The sequence below is a fragment of the Silurus meridionalis genome, chromosome 19 (assembly GCF_014805685.1).
Source record: "Silurus meridionalis isolate SWU-2019-XX chromosome 19, ASM1480568v1, whole genome shotgun sequence".
Classification (NCBI taxonomy): Eukaryota; Metazoa; Chordata; class Actinopteri; order Siluriformes; family Siluridae; genus Silurus; species Silurus meridionalis.
The window spans coordinates 9996866-10012616 of NC_060902.1; the positions used below are offsets into that span (position 1 = coordinate 9996866).

The 15751-nt window shown below is 39.3% G+C and overlaps 1 protein-coding gene and 1 long non-coding RNA gene across 3 annotated transcripts in view; both read left to right on the forward strand.

The window, feature by feature from the left end:
• The first annotated feature begins 1463 nt into the window (after window positions 1-1463).
• The window catches only part of skib (v-ski avian sarcoma viral oncogene homolog b), a 94271-nt gene continuing 79983 nt past the window's right edge, over window positions 1464-15751 (forward strand). For both annotated transcript variants that reach the window (XM_046875122.1, XM_046875123.1), the window contains exon 1: window positions 1464-2798. In XM_046875122.1, coding sequence (XP_046731078.1) covers window positions 1887-2798 — 912 coding nt within the window. In that variant the 5' untranslated portion in view covers window positions 1464-1886. The remainder of the gene's footprint in view (window positions 2799-15751) is intronic.
• On the forward strand, window positions 8815-13226 carry LOC124402252. Its single transcript, XR_006928691.1, has 3 exons — window positions 8815-10769; window positions 11719-11873; window positions 13127-13226. It is a non-coding gene; the product is annotated as an uncharacterized LOC124402252 (long non-coding RNA).

Consider the following 15751-nt stretch of genomic DNA (forward strand, 5'->3'; position numbering starts at 1 on the left):
ATAGGCGTGGCAATAGGGCTCTGTAGCGCCCCCTGTAATGTAAAAACAAATATTGGTGCACAGATCAGGCAAACATGTACCCACATGAACGAGAGTTGGTAGGCATATAGATCTCATCGACCCGAACAACTTTTACAATCAAACCTATTAGCTCCGCCCAACAGGAAATCGGCCATTTTGGATGGTTTCAAAAGTGCATGTGGTGAACTTTTAAATACTCCTCCTAGGGAATTCATGCGATTGACATCAGAAGTGGTGAACATGATGCCGAGACATTGCACTTGCTAAATTGTGAAGAGATTTTGATATTTCGAACGGTGCTGCCATGGCGAGGCGACAAATTTATGGCGAATTCAGAGAAACAGGAAGTGTCTAATATCTAAAGCAAAAAATGTCTTATTCGGATGACACGCAGTGTATATGTTCGCCAAGGATTCCGATCGCATCGATGTGCCTATTGTGAATCTTGGACATAGCGCCACCAACAGGCGCCAGGAAGTGTGTCAGTCACAAAGGTGGATTTTTGACAGTTGCATGTGGTGAACTTTTAAATACTCCTCCTAGGATATTCATGCGATTGCCACCAAACGTAATCAACATGATGGCAAAACATTGTAGATGATAATTTGCAAAGTGATTTTGTTATCTCGAACGCTGTTCTCATGGCAACGTCAAACTTACATTTTATTTCAGGCATATTTAAGGCTTTTGGCGTGCTTAGATTAACTTGAAATTTAACACATACATCACATTTGTCGGCTGTTAAGTGTGTCCAAAAATTGTCGGACAAGGGTGTGTCTCTTAAGTGGCCCACTAGCGCCCCCGTTTGTCTAAAATGTGAGGTTTCTTTTACTTACAGTCCCCAAATGGGTCAGTAACAACATAAAATAGTCCACTGATATTTACCCACTTGATGCACTTGCACACCGTGCATTGTTTTCTGGGGGGCACCGTATAGCGATACACAAATGTGCGAGGGCCCGCCATCGCTGCTTGCAGCTATATTTATTATTATTATTATTATTATTATTATTATTATTATTATGCAGTGCTGGCTTAAGGGGAGAGAAAGAATGACTGTACTGTAATGCATATGCAACATTTAGATGTTTCTTTCTGGCCATTCTTTCTCTTTTTCTACAGTAAGAATAATAGTAGTAATAATGTTCTGAATGACCTTCAGATAAAGAAATCGGAGGATAACAGAAAACTGTAGATCTATAAACTACTACAACTTGGCGTCTGCAGTGAACTGTCTAAACGTGCATTTCCATAACATTCTGATATGAGTTGTGTGCAGTAAAACTCCACCCTTCCTGTCTACTACATTGCGGCGGTTTTCAGCTTTCGGGAAGAGTAGGAGGATCCACGACTCGGTTCTGTGCTCACAGTGCCTTTGCAGCTGCTAAAGCAGCGGGGGGAAGCACAGCCTTTCATAGAACAGCCAGGCCGAGGAGTCAGTCACATTCTTGGCTGGGATTCAATGACTCAACCAGACACAAACACACACACTTAAATTCACTGGTTCAATAGAGGGAGAGAAACACATGAACTGTGCACATAAGGTTTTTAAATGAGATACTGAATGCTGTCCCGCTTTTTCACTGGAACAAGATTTTGTTGTTATAGGGTTTTTTTGTACCCGGGTTCAGTACGCGGTGGGGCTACGTATTGCATTAATATGAAGCCGTCGCTGGAAAGGGAAAAAGTAACCGACTCCGTGGCGCTTTTAGCTTCTAAAAGTGACACGAAGCTCCAGACTTGCAATAGCCTTTTCTGAATATTTCCGTTAAACTTTATGCGTTATATATATATATATATATATATATATATATAGTGTGTGTATTTTATTTTAGCCCTTTTCTGTATTTACAACAACAAAAAATATGGAGGCAGTATCGAGCTTCCGACCTCATGCGGGACTTCAACAAACTCTAAAGCAGTTCCATTTGAGCTCAATGAGCTCGCTCGGCGGTCCGGCAGCTTTTTCGGCTCGGTGGCAGCACGACCCACCATTCGACAAGCAGAGTAAGAGGAGCGTAGGTCTCCCACTGTTGCATAGCCCGAGGATCCACGCACCTTCAGTCTTGCCCGGACCGCTGCTCATCGCTCCGGATCGCTCCACTGAACGATGCGAGACCGCGCTGGAGCGAGAGACCATTTCGTGTTTTGTGGTGGGCGGCGAGAAGCGCCTGTGTCTTCCGCAGATCCTGAACAGCGTGCTGCGCGAGTTCACTCTGCAACAAATAAACGCTGTTTGTGATGAGCTACACATCTATTGTTCGCGGTGCACAGGAGATCAACTAGAGATCTTAAAAATAATGGGCATCTTGCTCTTCTCAGCCCCATCGTGCGGACTCATCACGCAAACAGACGCTGAGCGACTCTGCAACTCCTTACTGCACGGTGGTGCTCTGCCTCCGCTCCTTGACAAGGCGCTCGCGTGTTCCTCCTCCGAGCTCAAGTACTCCGATCGGGCCTTTAACGTGTACCATGAGTGCTTTGGCAAATGCAGGGGTCTGTGTATGCCAGAACTGTATACGAGTCCATATGCGGCATGTATACAGTGCCTGGACTGCAGGTTAATATTCCCCACACAAAAGTTTGTGGTACATAGCCACAAGCGCTTGGAGAACAGGACGTGCCACTGGGGTTTCGACTCCTCCAACTGGAGGACCTACATACTCTTGGATCAGAATTACACCGAGAAAGAGGAAAAGGCCACACTTCAGCACCTTCTCAACGAATTAAAGGAGAAATATCACATCGGAAACAAGCACAAGTGCTCGTCTTTTGGGGTAAGAAGAATGACACGTATTCACTTAGATTTCAGTGTGTGTGTTGTAAGAACTAATCCAGCTGTGGGAACATAGTCATGTACAATTGTGCATAGAATTTTTAATACCATACGACAAAATGTATGCAAGGTGTAGTATTTCTTCGTTATCATAAATTAACAAAAAGTACAAGATAGTAATATATGAAGGATAAAACAAAAGCTCGACTTATTGGAATTTCATATAAATATTATGTAACAGATTCTATGGCATTCTTTGCTAACGAGAATTAAACTTGCATTTTATTATTTTAGTAATAGACTTTAACATCTCAGCTGTAATATTTGCCTTGTTTTTTCCCTAACCCTCCACCCTCTAGATTTTGAATTACAGTTGTCCTGTCATGGGCTAAACTCACTGGAACTGAATTTTTTTTATATAGATAATAGATAATTTTGGGACTTTTCCATTTATCTGTATGTAAAATACATTGAACCTTGTGCTTTATCTGTGTACATTTGTGTTGTATGACAGTGTAACTTTTTAACATCCTAATGGTTCATTTTCAAATGCAGTGTTTAAAGCAACCAGCAGTATGGTTTATATTACAGTAAGATCTGCAGTTAAATTGCATTGTTTTACTGCAACAATTATACAAAATATAACCATCATTGCCTATAGACAGCACATTTGAATTCTTATTGTATTGTTTTAATATAAACATTCTAGTGGATTGTTGTCTTTATTGTCATGCCAAGATCATATTTTAAAACTTAGATTACACATTGTATAGCATTATACACCCTGTCTTTTTTTTCCACAGTCATGACCCCATTGGCTGTTGATCTCCCACCCTGTATATAGCATTGGAGTTTTGGAGATGTGTATTATAAGTGCTGAAGTCAGGGAGGCTGGAAAAGCCAATACTGAGTTCTTGGTTGGATAGGAGTTGTGAGAGCAATGTTCTGTTGTGTGCAGAAAACCTTCTGTGGGTGTATTATGTTGGGTATAGGGAAGTGTAGAGATCATCAACCAAAAGACGTAGGGCCTGGGGTCACGTTTGACCTGGAAATGGTCCTATATGTGTGTAACTTTCACAGCAGATGCCAGGAACAGACAGAGGCAGAAAAACACTGCTATATCAATCCAAATTGCAGTTGTTCAGTGTGACACTACTTCCAAGACTACACAACTGTATGAGTGTTGTGTGCCACCATGTTATCAAATTGTGGTACACTAATACTAAAACAGTCGCAAAAAACAATTACTGAGTAATTAGAGCAGATATCAGAGAAATGTTTTTTTTTTTTTTTTTTTTCCGGTTCAATTTACAGTTAGGGGAAGAAATGCAATACATAAAATTGCTTGTGGTTTTTATTAACACAGTTTAACATTTGTAAACATGAACAGTTTACTTTTTTTAAAACAATTTTTAATAAAAGGGCTGTTAAATTAACTAATATAAAATAATTTTTTATAATATTTCATAAAAATAAAATGTAAAATAAATCAAATTAATGCAATACACTTAGTATATTCATTAAATTTAGTAATTGATTAAATTGGCCCAAATAATACAAACATTTTTATTATTCTGTTAGACCTTAATGGCTAATACAGATGTGTATATATGCAAGTATTTTGTTTTACATTTAATATTTAATGTTCCAAAAATATGTTCTACATATTGTTCAGCATACTTTAAGAAATGTCTTCATTCCTTCTATCTTTCATTGTCACTTCTCGATGTGCCAAATTATCAGGATTTTCTCATTTTAAGAGAAATCCTTCAAGATGTACATAAAACGCTAATGAATCCATATCGTGAACATTGGCGATGGCCAGAAGTGACAGCAATTTTGCATGTGCAAAAACCGACTGCAAAAAACTCACTGCAAATCGTATTTCAGCACACTACAAATTGATTTTCTGGTATGGAATGAGTAGCTGAGGGAACTCAGATTTTATTTATGTTCTGCACTTTAAAAGGATTGCAACGGTACATATGTGCCCTTTATCAAAACGATTTGATACGAATGCATGCATCCTTAACTGTTATTGAACATTCTATCTGATTCCTGAGGAGCCATTTTTTCCACCTCTCTCTCAGACTCAAGAGGGAACCCATCCTCATCTGGGTTGCACCGAATGTTCATTTATAGCAGATATACGATGTTGCAGGGTACAGTGATGGTGATCAGAAGCGAAATGTAGTCCTAAGTCAATGTAGCATTCTGTTAACATTAACTACAGTCTAATTCATCTTTGAAGCTCCCATTCTTACTCCGGAATTTCATGGAACCACCCAAGGTGTTGATGAGAAACCGCTCCAAGCTGCACAGAGTGGCCTCCAATCGAAGAGAACACTATCCAGAGGCAAGCCTGGACGAAATGGGAAGATCTACGGAGGGGGGAGGGGCAGGAACAGTGGTCACTGGAACCTCAGGAGCATGTTTAACGAGAGAGAGAGAGAGAGAGAGGTAACACTGACATGAGGGATCTCTGCGATAAGAGACGACCCACCACACCACCATCAACAAACCTGAGTGAATGCGTGAAAGTGAGGGGACGACAGCATACAAATATCCCAGTTCACCTGCGCCTTTGCCTAAGAAAAAAATCTACTGATAAAAGGCTTAACTAAATAAATGTTTTTAACGTCGACTTGAACAGTAAGACTGTGTCTGAGTCTGAACACTTATTGGAAGGTTGTTCCATAACTGTGGGGATTTATAAGAAAGATCTGCCCCCTGCTTGTATCTTCATTATTTGAGGTACCAACAAATAGCCTGCACCTTTTGATCTAAGTAGGAATGGAGGATCATACTGGTACAGAAGTTCACTCAGAGAATGTGGCACGAGACCGTTAAGTGCTTTATACGTAGGTAGCAGTGTTGGGCAACGTTACTTTTAAAAGTAATGCATTACAATATTGAGTTACTCTCCATAAAAGTAACTAATTATGTTACTTAGTTACTTTTTATGGAAAGTAATGCGCTATATTACTTTTGCGTTACTTTTGCGTTACTTGTATCTTTTTCAGGCCTTACAGGTGTAACAGGTGTAATATAGATAATTGCCATTAAGAAATGTTATATTAGGGCAAAAGACATGTCAAACATTTAAAATGCTTAATAACTTCTGAGAACAATAAGATGATCGACTAAATTTTGACCACAAGCCTGAACACTTTCCAGTCGCACTTCTGTACACTGATTTTCAATCTGCCTTCCCCGTCAGGAATGTAACTATCGTTCGTGTATATAAGGTTAAGGGTGTGGGCTGCAAACCGGTGATGTGGAGGGAGAACATACCTTTCGCTGTCATCTCATAAAACTTGCAATTCCGTAAATATGACCTCGTCCTCGTGTACATCATTCTTTGCTTCATCATCAGCTTGAAACATTCTGAACGCTTTTACAAAGTTTGCGCTATTATCTGTGACTGTGGCAGTTTATCCTCCCACAAAGAGCAAATGAGCTGTGAATTTGCTCTCTATCTCCGCTGCGATGGCATCGTACATGTGTCTCCCACGGTAAACTTTTATTCTGAGCAGTCCATAGATCTGCAGTGGTGAAAAGTCGGCAAAAGTTTTCTATATTTCTGTCTCCATTTCCATATATGCAACATTGCATAATGTTGCATATATTTAAAATTATACACACACACACACACACACACACACACACACACACACACACACACACACACATCTGTACTGTGCTTTGCATGTGTGCATGTGAGTGCAGTGCTTTTATTTCCTGTTAATTTTGCTACTGTGCTAAATACAAATCTAGGATTATGCTTATTTTCTATGAGGGTGGAGAAATATGCTGATCTAGCCACACTAAGAGATTTTCTATAATTTAGGAGGCTGTCCTTTCATGCTATTTGAAATATTGTTAATTTTGTTTGATGCTATTTACGTTCTAATTTCTGAGTGGTCTGTTTAATGATCATTATACGCGCGTATGATTATTATACCACTGTGCTAATTTTTTCTCCTTGATCCTTTTGGTCATCTAGAGCAGGGTTGTCAAATTCAGGCCCGCGGGCCAAATCTGGTGTAATTAAAAGCGGCCGAGAAAGCACCTGACACGCTGAAGGGGGCCGAAGGGGGTGAGGCAGGTGGATTCCTGACAGATAAACATGTACTGTATGTATTTTTATAGCATGCCTTCATCAAACAAATCGCGGCAACGCTGTTGTGTAAAAAAAACCCTCAAAAACACGTGCATGCACATTCTCATTTATTAACGCACATCATGTACATAAAGAAATTTTAAGCACGTTAATATATTGCCGCCATTTTGATTTTTGTTTATCTCGATCATCGGTTACCTCGATACTTTTTGGCGACCCCCTAGGACATCGACATAACCGGGTTCCACTGTATATGGACTGTTTCCAGATGTATAGAGATGTGATCAATTTTAAAATTGTTTTACATTACATTTGCTCAGTGTAAACATTTACTATATTTTCTATGTTCGCTTGTGAATAAAATATGGGTTTCTAAATTTTGTAAATCATTGCATTCTGTATTTATTTACTTTTTATTCAGAAATATAACATTGGCAAGCCAAGCACTTCTAATAGGAGACTATCACAAGAAAAAATATTAAAATGTAAACGGACAACAAAAACTTTGCACTTTATATATTTAGGAACAGTGTGGACAGGCTTGGTTCTACATTGAAAATTTACTACTTCCACTTTCATGCACATTCTACTACATGCCATATAGTTTTATGGATTAAAAAAGTCTGGAGTAGTATACACATTTACTTTTTTTTTTTTAAGAGTCAAGTAGTCTGAAAATATTTTGAAAGTAAATTTTACTACATCGATTTTGAAGACAACTTTATATCTGTGCTTTTTCATCTTTGATTTTCCTATTAGTGGTCTAAATAATGTATACATTTCTGGTGAGTAGGCACTTGTTAGGAAAAGCTGACATAGTAAGTGGGGCACAGATGTGTATTCAAGGGGCTATGAGATAGGACCTCTATACAAAGCCAATGTCCTCCCCATCCCCCAACATTTACATTAGACTACAAATCATTTGGCCCCTTAGCTGGACAGATGGTCTTTTGATACAAGAAGATTGCTCACTGATAACACTCCTATTTCCCCATGATATCTGATTCCTACTTTCCCCATTCCTAATATTCCTTCTGTACCAAGTTTATCGCCAGACCCCCCCCTCAATAAAAAAGAAAAAAAAAGATTCTGATTTGCAACCACAACCAAAAATGCATGCCCAATCAATGAACTACGTTGCAATATATTTTTGTCTGCCTCCTTGTTGAACATCTCAACTTTAGTGCTGCTAGTTGATTGCTCAGTGAATCTTAGGGGATGCTTCTTATCCCATCTCTGCTGGAAAGGACACAAGGGGTAAGCCTCTCAGAGGTTTTACCCTCTATCCTCCGCTGCCTGACCTCATGCTTAAAGGGTGTCCGCTGGAGCTCTCTGTTGCCTGATGTGCGGGTGAGGACCCACTGTACTCTTTGTCTGCAATAAACCCCGACAGGGTGAACCAGGTTGGTGCTTTCCTTGCTTGTTTCTACTGTGCCAGTGAAAACTTCATCCCACATGACAAAAAGTTCTTTGATGTTTGAATGTCCTGTTTGGAAAGTGTTCTTGATTCCAAAACTCACTGTACATATTATTAGGAACACCTGCACAGTCATGATTATTTTCCGTAAATTCCGGACTATAAAGCGCACCGTTGTATAAGCCGAACACTGAACACTACACTGAAACTAATGAACTTTACACAGGCTTTACCGAAAGAGAGTGTCTGTTACACGGTGTAATGGGTGAAATATGTTGTGGCTCCTTAAAGACCAGAGCACCATTTTGGGAACAGCAAGTCACTGCATTCTACCGGTATTACTGCGTGTGTGTGTGTGTGAGACTGTGGATTATGTGCTCATTATTTTCTGAAGCTCATTTCTAAGTTTCTTTGACTAACCCATAACGCTGTTGCCAAGAAAAATAAAAAAGCATACGTTTTGGAAACCTGTCTGTGCTTATATCATTTGCAACTGGAGTTAGCGAGCTCTCCCTTCACCCTGACTCAACGCGCTACAACGGCTAGTTTCTAAACAGTAGTCGACCAAGAAATTCATTGTTCACTGTCTTCCTCCTTCCTTACACAACTATTTCTCTCTGGAGTTTATCTTTTTGCATCGTTGTGCATTTAAAAATCAACACCGGTGAAAGTTTTTCTCCCGAAGCCATGCAGCTCAGAACACAGTTGAGGTGCGTTTTTTCGTTTCGGTTCGGAAAATTTCATTAGTCTAATGTTATGTCGCTCAGTTTTTTAGCTAGAAGTTTGTGAAACCGGAAAAACCCAGGATAAAATCCATTTTAGCCGCGGGGTTCAAAACGTGGGAAAAAAGTATCGGCGTATAGTCCGAAAAATACAGTAGTCATTCGTTCATAATTCAGCAGCACAGTGCAAAAATCATGCAGATGCTGGTTAAGAGCTTCAGTTAATGTTCAGAATTACAATAATGTCAATGTAATTATCAGAATAGGGGAAATTGTGATCTGTGGCTTTAACTGTTGCATGGTTGCTGGTACCAGGTGGGCTATTGGGGTACCAGATGGGGTATTTCAGAAACTGCTGGTATTATTGGATTTTCACAACAAATAAACATTCTGTGAAGGAAAGGTTTGCAGGATAAAACAGCTTATTGAGAGAGATCAGAGGATAATGACCAAACTGGTTGTAGCTGACTAAAGGCAGGATTCTCAAATATGCACACTTTGTCTTAGCACACACAACACTTCCTAGCTTGAGGGCAATCGGCTACAAAAGCAGAATACCACAAGAATTTGTACTCTTGTCAACCAAGAATGTTATTATATCATGCGCAGAGACTTAACAAAATTAAATATTTAAAGATGTGAAAAGGCCGGCTACAACCCCCCAACCGCCTTTAAATTTTATCTGCCCAGTTTGGGTGCGTTTGATATATCCTGTTCTTAGCTTACATGAGTAGAACTCATTGGGGTGTTCTGCTATTGTAGCTGTTATAGCAATGTTTGGTGCATGATGAGATGCTTTTCTGTAATAAGTGATAATTCAAGTTATAATATCCATCCTTTCATCTTAGACCAGTTTAGTTATTACCCTCTGATCTCTTGTCAACAATAAATTTCCCACAGACCTATTGCTAAGTCAAAAATGTTTTTTTCACCATTCATCGTGAACTCAGGAGTTATGTGTAAACAGAGCAGCAGTGTGTAAAATTCTAAGTTTAGTCCTTCTGGAATCAATATCCATGTCACAATCAAAATCACAGTAATCCTTCTGATTTATTTTCATAGTGATGTTTGATGTTAATATTAACAGAAGTTCTTGTCTTATCTGCATAATTTAATTGTATCGTGCTACTGCCACATTATTGTCAACTGCATTAGAAAACTGCATGAATGTACAGGTGTTTATAGGTAAAATGAATAGTTGGTGTGCATCCAACATAGCATAAATGCTTAGCATTATTTTCTGGACCTATTACCCAGCCAACATGTCCATGTGGGACCACATGGGTTTTATCTGGGTTATATGGGCATCACGTGGGCATGGGGTCAGAGTGGGCACTTTGATGGGCTGAATGTGGGCCCCAGTTTAGTCAGGTTTGTGGGCCCCAGTTAGGTTGCCCATCTTGTTTATTTGAGGGCCACATTTGGGCTATATTTAGCACAATTTTGATAAAAGAAATCTATCATTCAATTTATCATTTGATGATGAATTCAATTGATATGTTTTTTGTGTGTTTTATAAGATCAATAAATTAACAAAAAAATTATATATTAACAATAACATAGTATGACCTTTAGTCAAAAAAAAAAGAATCGGTTGTGCAGATCACAGCGCCTCCCATTGGCTCCTGTGCTCCCACCTTCTCATTCTGAAGAAACTCACTACCACTAGAGCACCTGTCCTGACCTGGATAACCTGACATCTCTGTCACGGTAAGAAATTATCTTTTGTTTTAAATTAATCAAATTTTACTATTGCTTTCATTTAATGTATACTGCTGAAATATTTGTGGTAATTAAAGTTACAGGCACGATATAACGACGGTAAGTTTGAACTGGTTTACCTCAGAGATAAACACCTGTGGAAAACTGAACATTCTTACCGATTAGCAGAAAACTAGGAAATTGTCTACTAAAATGTGGAAATAACGACTTTTCAAACCATTTTCACACGTGTTTTCTCTATATAGTGTCCTCATGATAACAGGAGGGTGAAACAGTAAAAGCACTGTGGACTAATCTCTTCCTCTTTACTGTACTACCTTTATAACATGTGTATATACAATACACATTGAAAAGCTCTGAGGAGATTGTGACATTACTTAACATTATTTTAATGAAATAGGTAGAGGTGATTAAAAACGTTCATATTTATATCATTTCTAAACATCACTTTAAGAATCACTTTCACTGTATTTTTATGTCAAGCACACTTCGGTTTGTGCAGTCAAGTCGAACACTTGCTGTGTTAGCTCCACTAAGGCTTTTGAAGACAAAACATCGTTATAAGTAACTTAAACTAATGTTGCAATGGTCAGTTCAAATTCACGGTCCAAAGTGAACCAGTACAAATTTATTAATCGATCTGTGTTCAAGTCCCCACTAATTATTCTAAACATTAATCACAACAAAGCCTGAAATTCACCATATTGATGCATTTAACTTTTTGCATGGTATTGTGTAATTTTAACATAATTTACTCAGATCAGATAATAGTTTGAAAAATGATGGATTAGAAGGTGCTTATAATTGTGATTTTTTCGTCTTTTATTTTTGACTGATAGTCTTATGCTCATGTAACTTGCATGTATACAAACAATGGATTGTGCCCTGGTTGATGCGGTAGTATGCTCTACTTTATATACATTTTTGTGCTTTACAGGGAGCCTGAAGCATAACCATTTGCTGAAAACTGTCAGTAAGAAAGAGCTGGAGAAAACGCTTGGTGAATGGTTCACTAATGCAAAAGACAGAGAAAGCAACCGTGCTTTGAAAGCCCAGTGGGACCATGATCGAAAGGGCAGTACAGCCGGAAGTGTAAGTCATATAACCTATAGCTAGGTCTACACAAATAATAATATTTTATCCCAATCACTGTTTTTGCCTCTGTTTAATTAAGGAAATACTCCACCCTGAAATGAAAAAAATATCTTATAAATTACTTATCCTCATGGCATCCTACACGGTGGCTGAGAGAGCTCAACATGCTGCAACTGAAGAAAACACATGCAAATAGAAAAAAACACCAACAACTTCATCAGTTTGACAACACATGTGCTGCAAACCCCCACAATGCAACCAAACACAGAATCACACTGCAAATCCTCACAACACAACCAAACACAGAATCACACTGCAAATCCTCACAACACAACCAAACACAGAAACACGCTGCAAATCCTCACAACAAAACCAAATAGCACAGATCACAAAATAAATGTTTCAAGGGGACCACAACAAGTGACAAACCCGTCTGGGGATGCTTATTGTTCAATATCTATTTGTCAGTGGTGTGTCAATGACCAGAAAGTTCAGTTTTGTTTGTTTATTTTATCATTGTTTGTTTATGATTCCTTTGCCTTTTGGATATTATTATCCTAAATAATCTGATGAAATACACAATTAACTGTAAAACGTTATGTTAACTGGCAAAGCCAAGGAATCATGATCAGGATGTTAAACAAAAACTCACCTTTCAGATCAACACCACCACTGATGAATAGACACTGAACAACAAGCAGTCCCAGGGTCGTCACTTGTTGGTGTCCCCATGAAACATTTATTTTGTGGTCTGTGCAATTTGCAGTGCAGATTAATTGGTTGTGTTGTGAGGATTTGCAGGACGTTTCTGTATTTAGTTGCATTGTGAGGATTTGCAGCACGTGTTGTTTAACTGATAAAGAGTTTTCTTGATTTGCTGATGTTTTTCTCTATTTGCATATGTTTTCTTCAGTTGCAGTGCGTTGAACTTTCTGGGCCACCGTGATCCTAGGTGTGACTTACATTAGGTCAGACTTTCAGCTGATTAGAATCATTGTTCAATCACTGGCTTTTGGCAATGGCCAAATATTCGTTTAAGAGTCAAGTTCAGACGCAAGGTTGATCTTTTAATTGTCCCCTGGTATAAGTTATTACTGTGCGAGGCAGAGGTAGGAACAATTCACTGATGAGATTCTAGGATATGTCTTAATTATATTGATACAAGTTTTTTTAGATGCTGCTGTGAATGGTAGTATTTTAAAATGTACTAAATTGCCTTTTCTGTCTTCTCTTTCTTTACTGTTTTGTAGGTGTGCAGCCAAGTAATCTGCATAGACCCACCAGTGAACTATTCTACTTTAGTAATTCTGTTATTCCTGTTTCCTGTTTTTTTTACTGGAATTAATTTAAATTAAATGTGATTTACACATTCTGAGCTGAAGTCATTTATTTTTGACAGGTAAAATACCCGACCATGTAATTTTAAACATATAGCAACACATAAAATCAACTAATATTAGTTCTTTGTTTGGTCAGGCACAGTTTTACATTGTAACTGAGGTTTGAAATGGTTTGACAGTGGATTTTCCATAGTAAGATTAAGTACACATTAAGTTCACCCACAGAAATCAATCATGAAATTAATAAATAGGACCCAATTCTCACCCACTGTGGTCCCATAACAACCCCATAAAGGGGCCATTTGTGGGTTGACCCATGATTAAGTCATGTGGACCTTATAAGGGTCCTTTTTGTAGCCCACTTTGGCCCCATTTTTAACACCTATTTGGGACCCAAATGGGCCCATATAAAGAACACCTATACAGGCCCCACTTAGAGCCCACCATGGACCCATCAGTGGCCCCTTTGGGCTAACACACACACTTTGGCCCCATTTTTAACACCCATTTGGGACCCAAATGGGCCCATATAAAGAACACCTATACAGGCCCCACTTAGAGCCAACCATGGACCCATCAGTGGCCCCTTTGGGCTAACACACATGGGCCCATTTAAAGAACACCTATACAGGCCCCACTTAGCAAAGATAGCAAAGATCTATGTGGAGCCAATGGACAAATTTCTCTGGGCCCCATTTGGGTTTCCTATGCAGGGCCCAAGTGACAGCCCATCAAAAACCCACATGGGGCCCACATGGAAATGTTGGCTGGGTAGATGCTTAGCAAAGATCTTGGAATAGAGAAGATCCAGGCTGTGAACATACACAGAACTCTATAACTCTATAACTATGGTTATAGCATGATTGTAAATGTCAAAAATGCTAATATAATGGCTATATTTAATTTGTTTGTTTATCCTTGAAATCAGTTTCTCAGATCAGGCCCATTGTCAATATTAAGCAATGTCCACTGTGCAAAAGGGCCTTAACCTGTCATCACAAAAAATATATAAATTTAGATATGGGTTCAGATCAGAATGCTTTAGAAGCCCAGCGGCATAATTTCAAGAGGCTGAGCTTTTTTCTCTACTGCCTTGCTTTATGTGTGTAACCGGTGACTCGCGACGCCAAACTTTACATGCAGCCGGCGACACCGGTGGAATAACTGGACTCTGCGTTGTGACTTTACTGAATCAGATACAGGACAGCAGGCTTTGATTCTTCTCCAGGAGCATTTTTATTTCTGACACATGAAACAAATAAGCAGCCTCTTTAGATGGAAATGCCCTTTTCATTCTCTTCCACAAGATAACATTACAAAAGGGCATTTCCATCTAAAGAGGCTGCTTATTTGTTTCATGTGTCAGAAATAAAATGCTCCTGGAGAAGAATCAAAGCCTGCTGTCCTGTATCTGATTCAGTAAAGTCACAACGCAGAGTCCAGTTATTCCACCGTGTCGCCGCTGCATGTAAAGTTTGGCGTCGCGAGTCACCGGTTACACGTGGTGCCGTGAACCCTTCGGATTTCACGCGATCGGCTGCTTATCGATCGCCGGAGCTGCTGCTTTGGCGGACTACAGGTGAACTGCGCATTGATTCACGTACATTTGGGGTGTGTTTCAACAATCGCGGTGACTTCAGCTCGTTCGTCTCGTCACCCGTTTTCGTCTCGTCTTCTGTCTACTACTTAGTGCCCTTAAGACTGTATTGAACGAACGCTGCTTCACGTGAGGTGAGATTACACGTTTGGGGACTTTATATGTGCAGTTTTCTACTTTATTATTTGTGAGTTTATTACATATGTGAAGCATTTGTTTATTTTCTAAGTTTGTTGTTTTGATGCTCTATTTACTTTCTTAACTGCAGATTTTCATTTTACTGTGTTTTCTGGTTATGCTGGAAAATGTTTGAAGACACAATGAGTCAGGATAATTTTAGCCCCGTGAAACGACCTAATGCTGTGTTTTCAGTAGGTAGGGGTAGTGGGGTTGCTGAATATTGTGCTAAGACAGTATCTGAAACTTCACCCAGATGTTTTGGGAGGGGTCGAGTAGTCTTTAATTCAGATATTGACAATGTACACATGCCTGATTCAGCTATTGGTGCTTCTGTGAGCCCAACTGCCTGTTCTACCCCATTTACACGACCAAATGCTGATACTATCGCTCCTGAGTCTTTAGGGAGTATTATTTCTGATTTGGCACAGAAAATTGGTGAGAGCATTTCAGCCAATCTCAGTTTAGCACAACAGCACAGCCAAGAGCAGTCAAAGTCATGTGTGCAGTGTTCAAATGAATGTGTTGATGCTTCTAAATTGAAAGTCATTATCCAACATGATGTCACACCTCCCCCATTCTTTAGAGGTGATCGAAGTGATTTGTTTACTGTGCATGAATGGGAAGACATGATGTACAGTTATTTGAACAGTAAGAAATGCACTGATGACGCTGAGGCCTATGATTTAATTTTGGGTAGATTAGCAGGGAAAGCAAGGGATATAGTCAAAGTGTCTTTGCGCAGTGCCCCAGGGCGAACC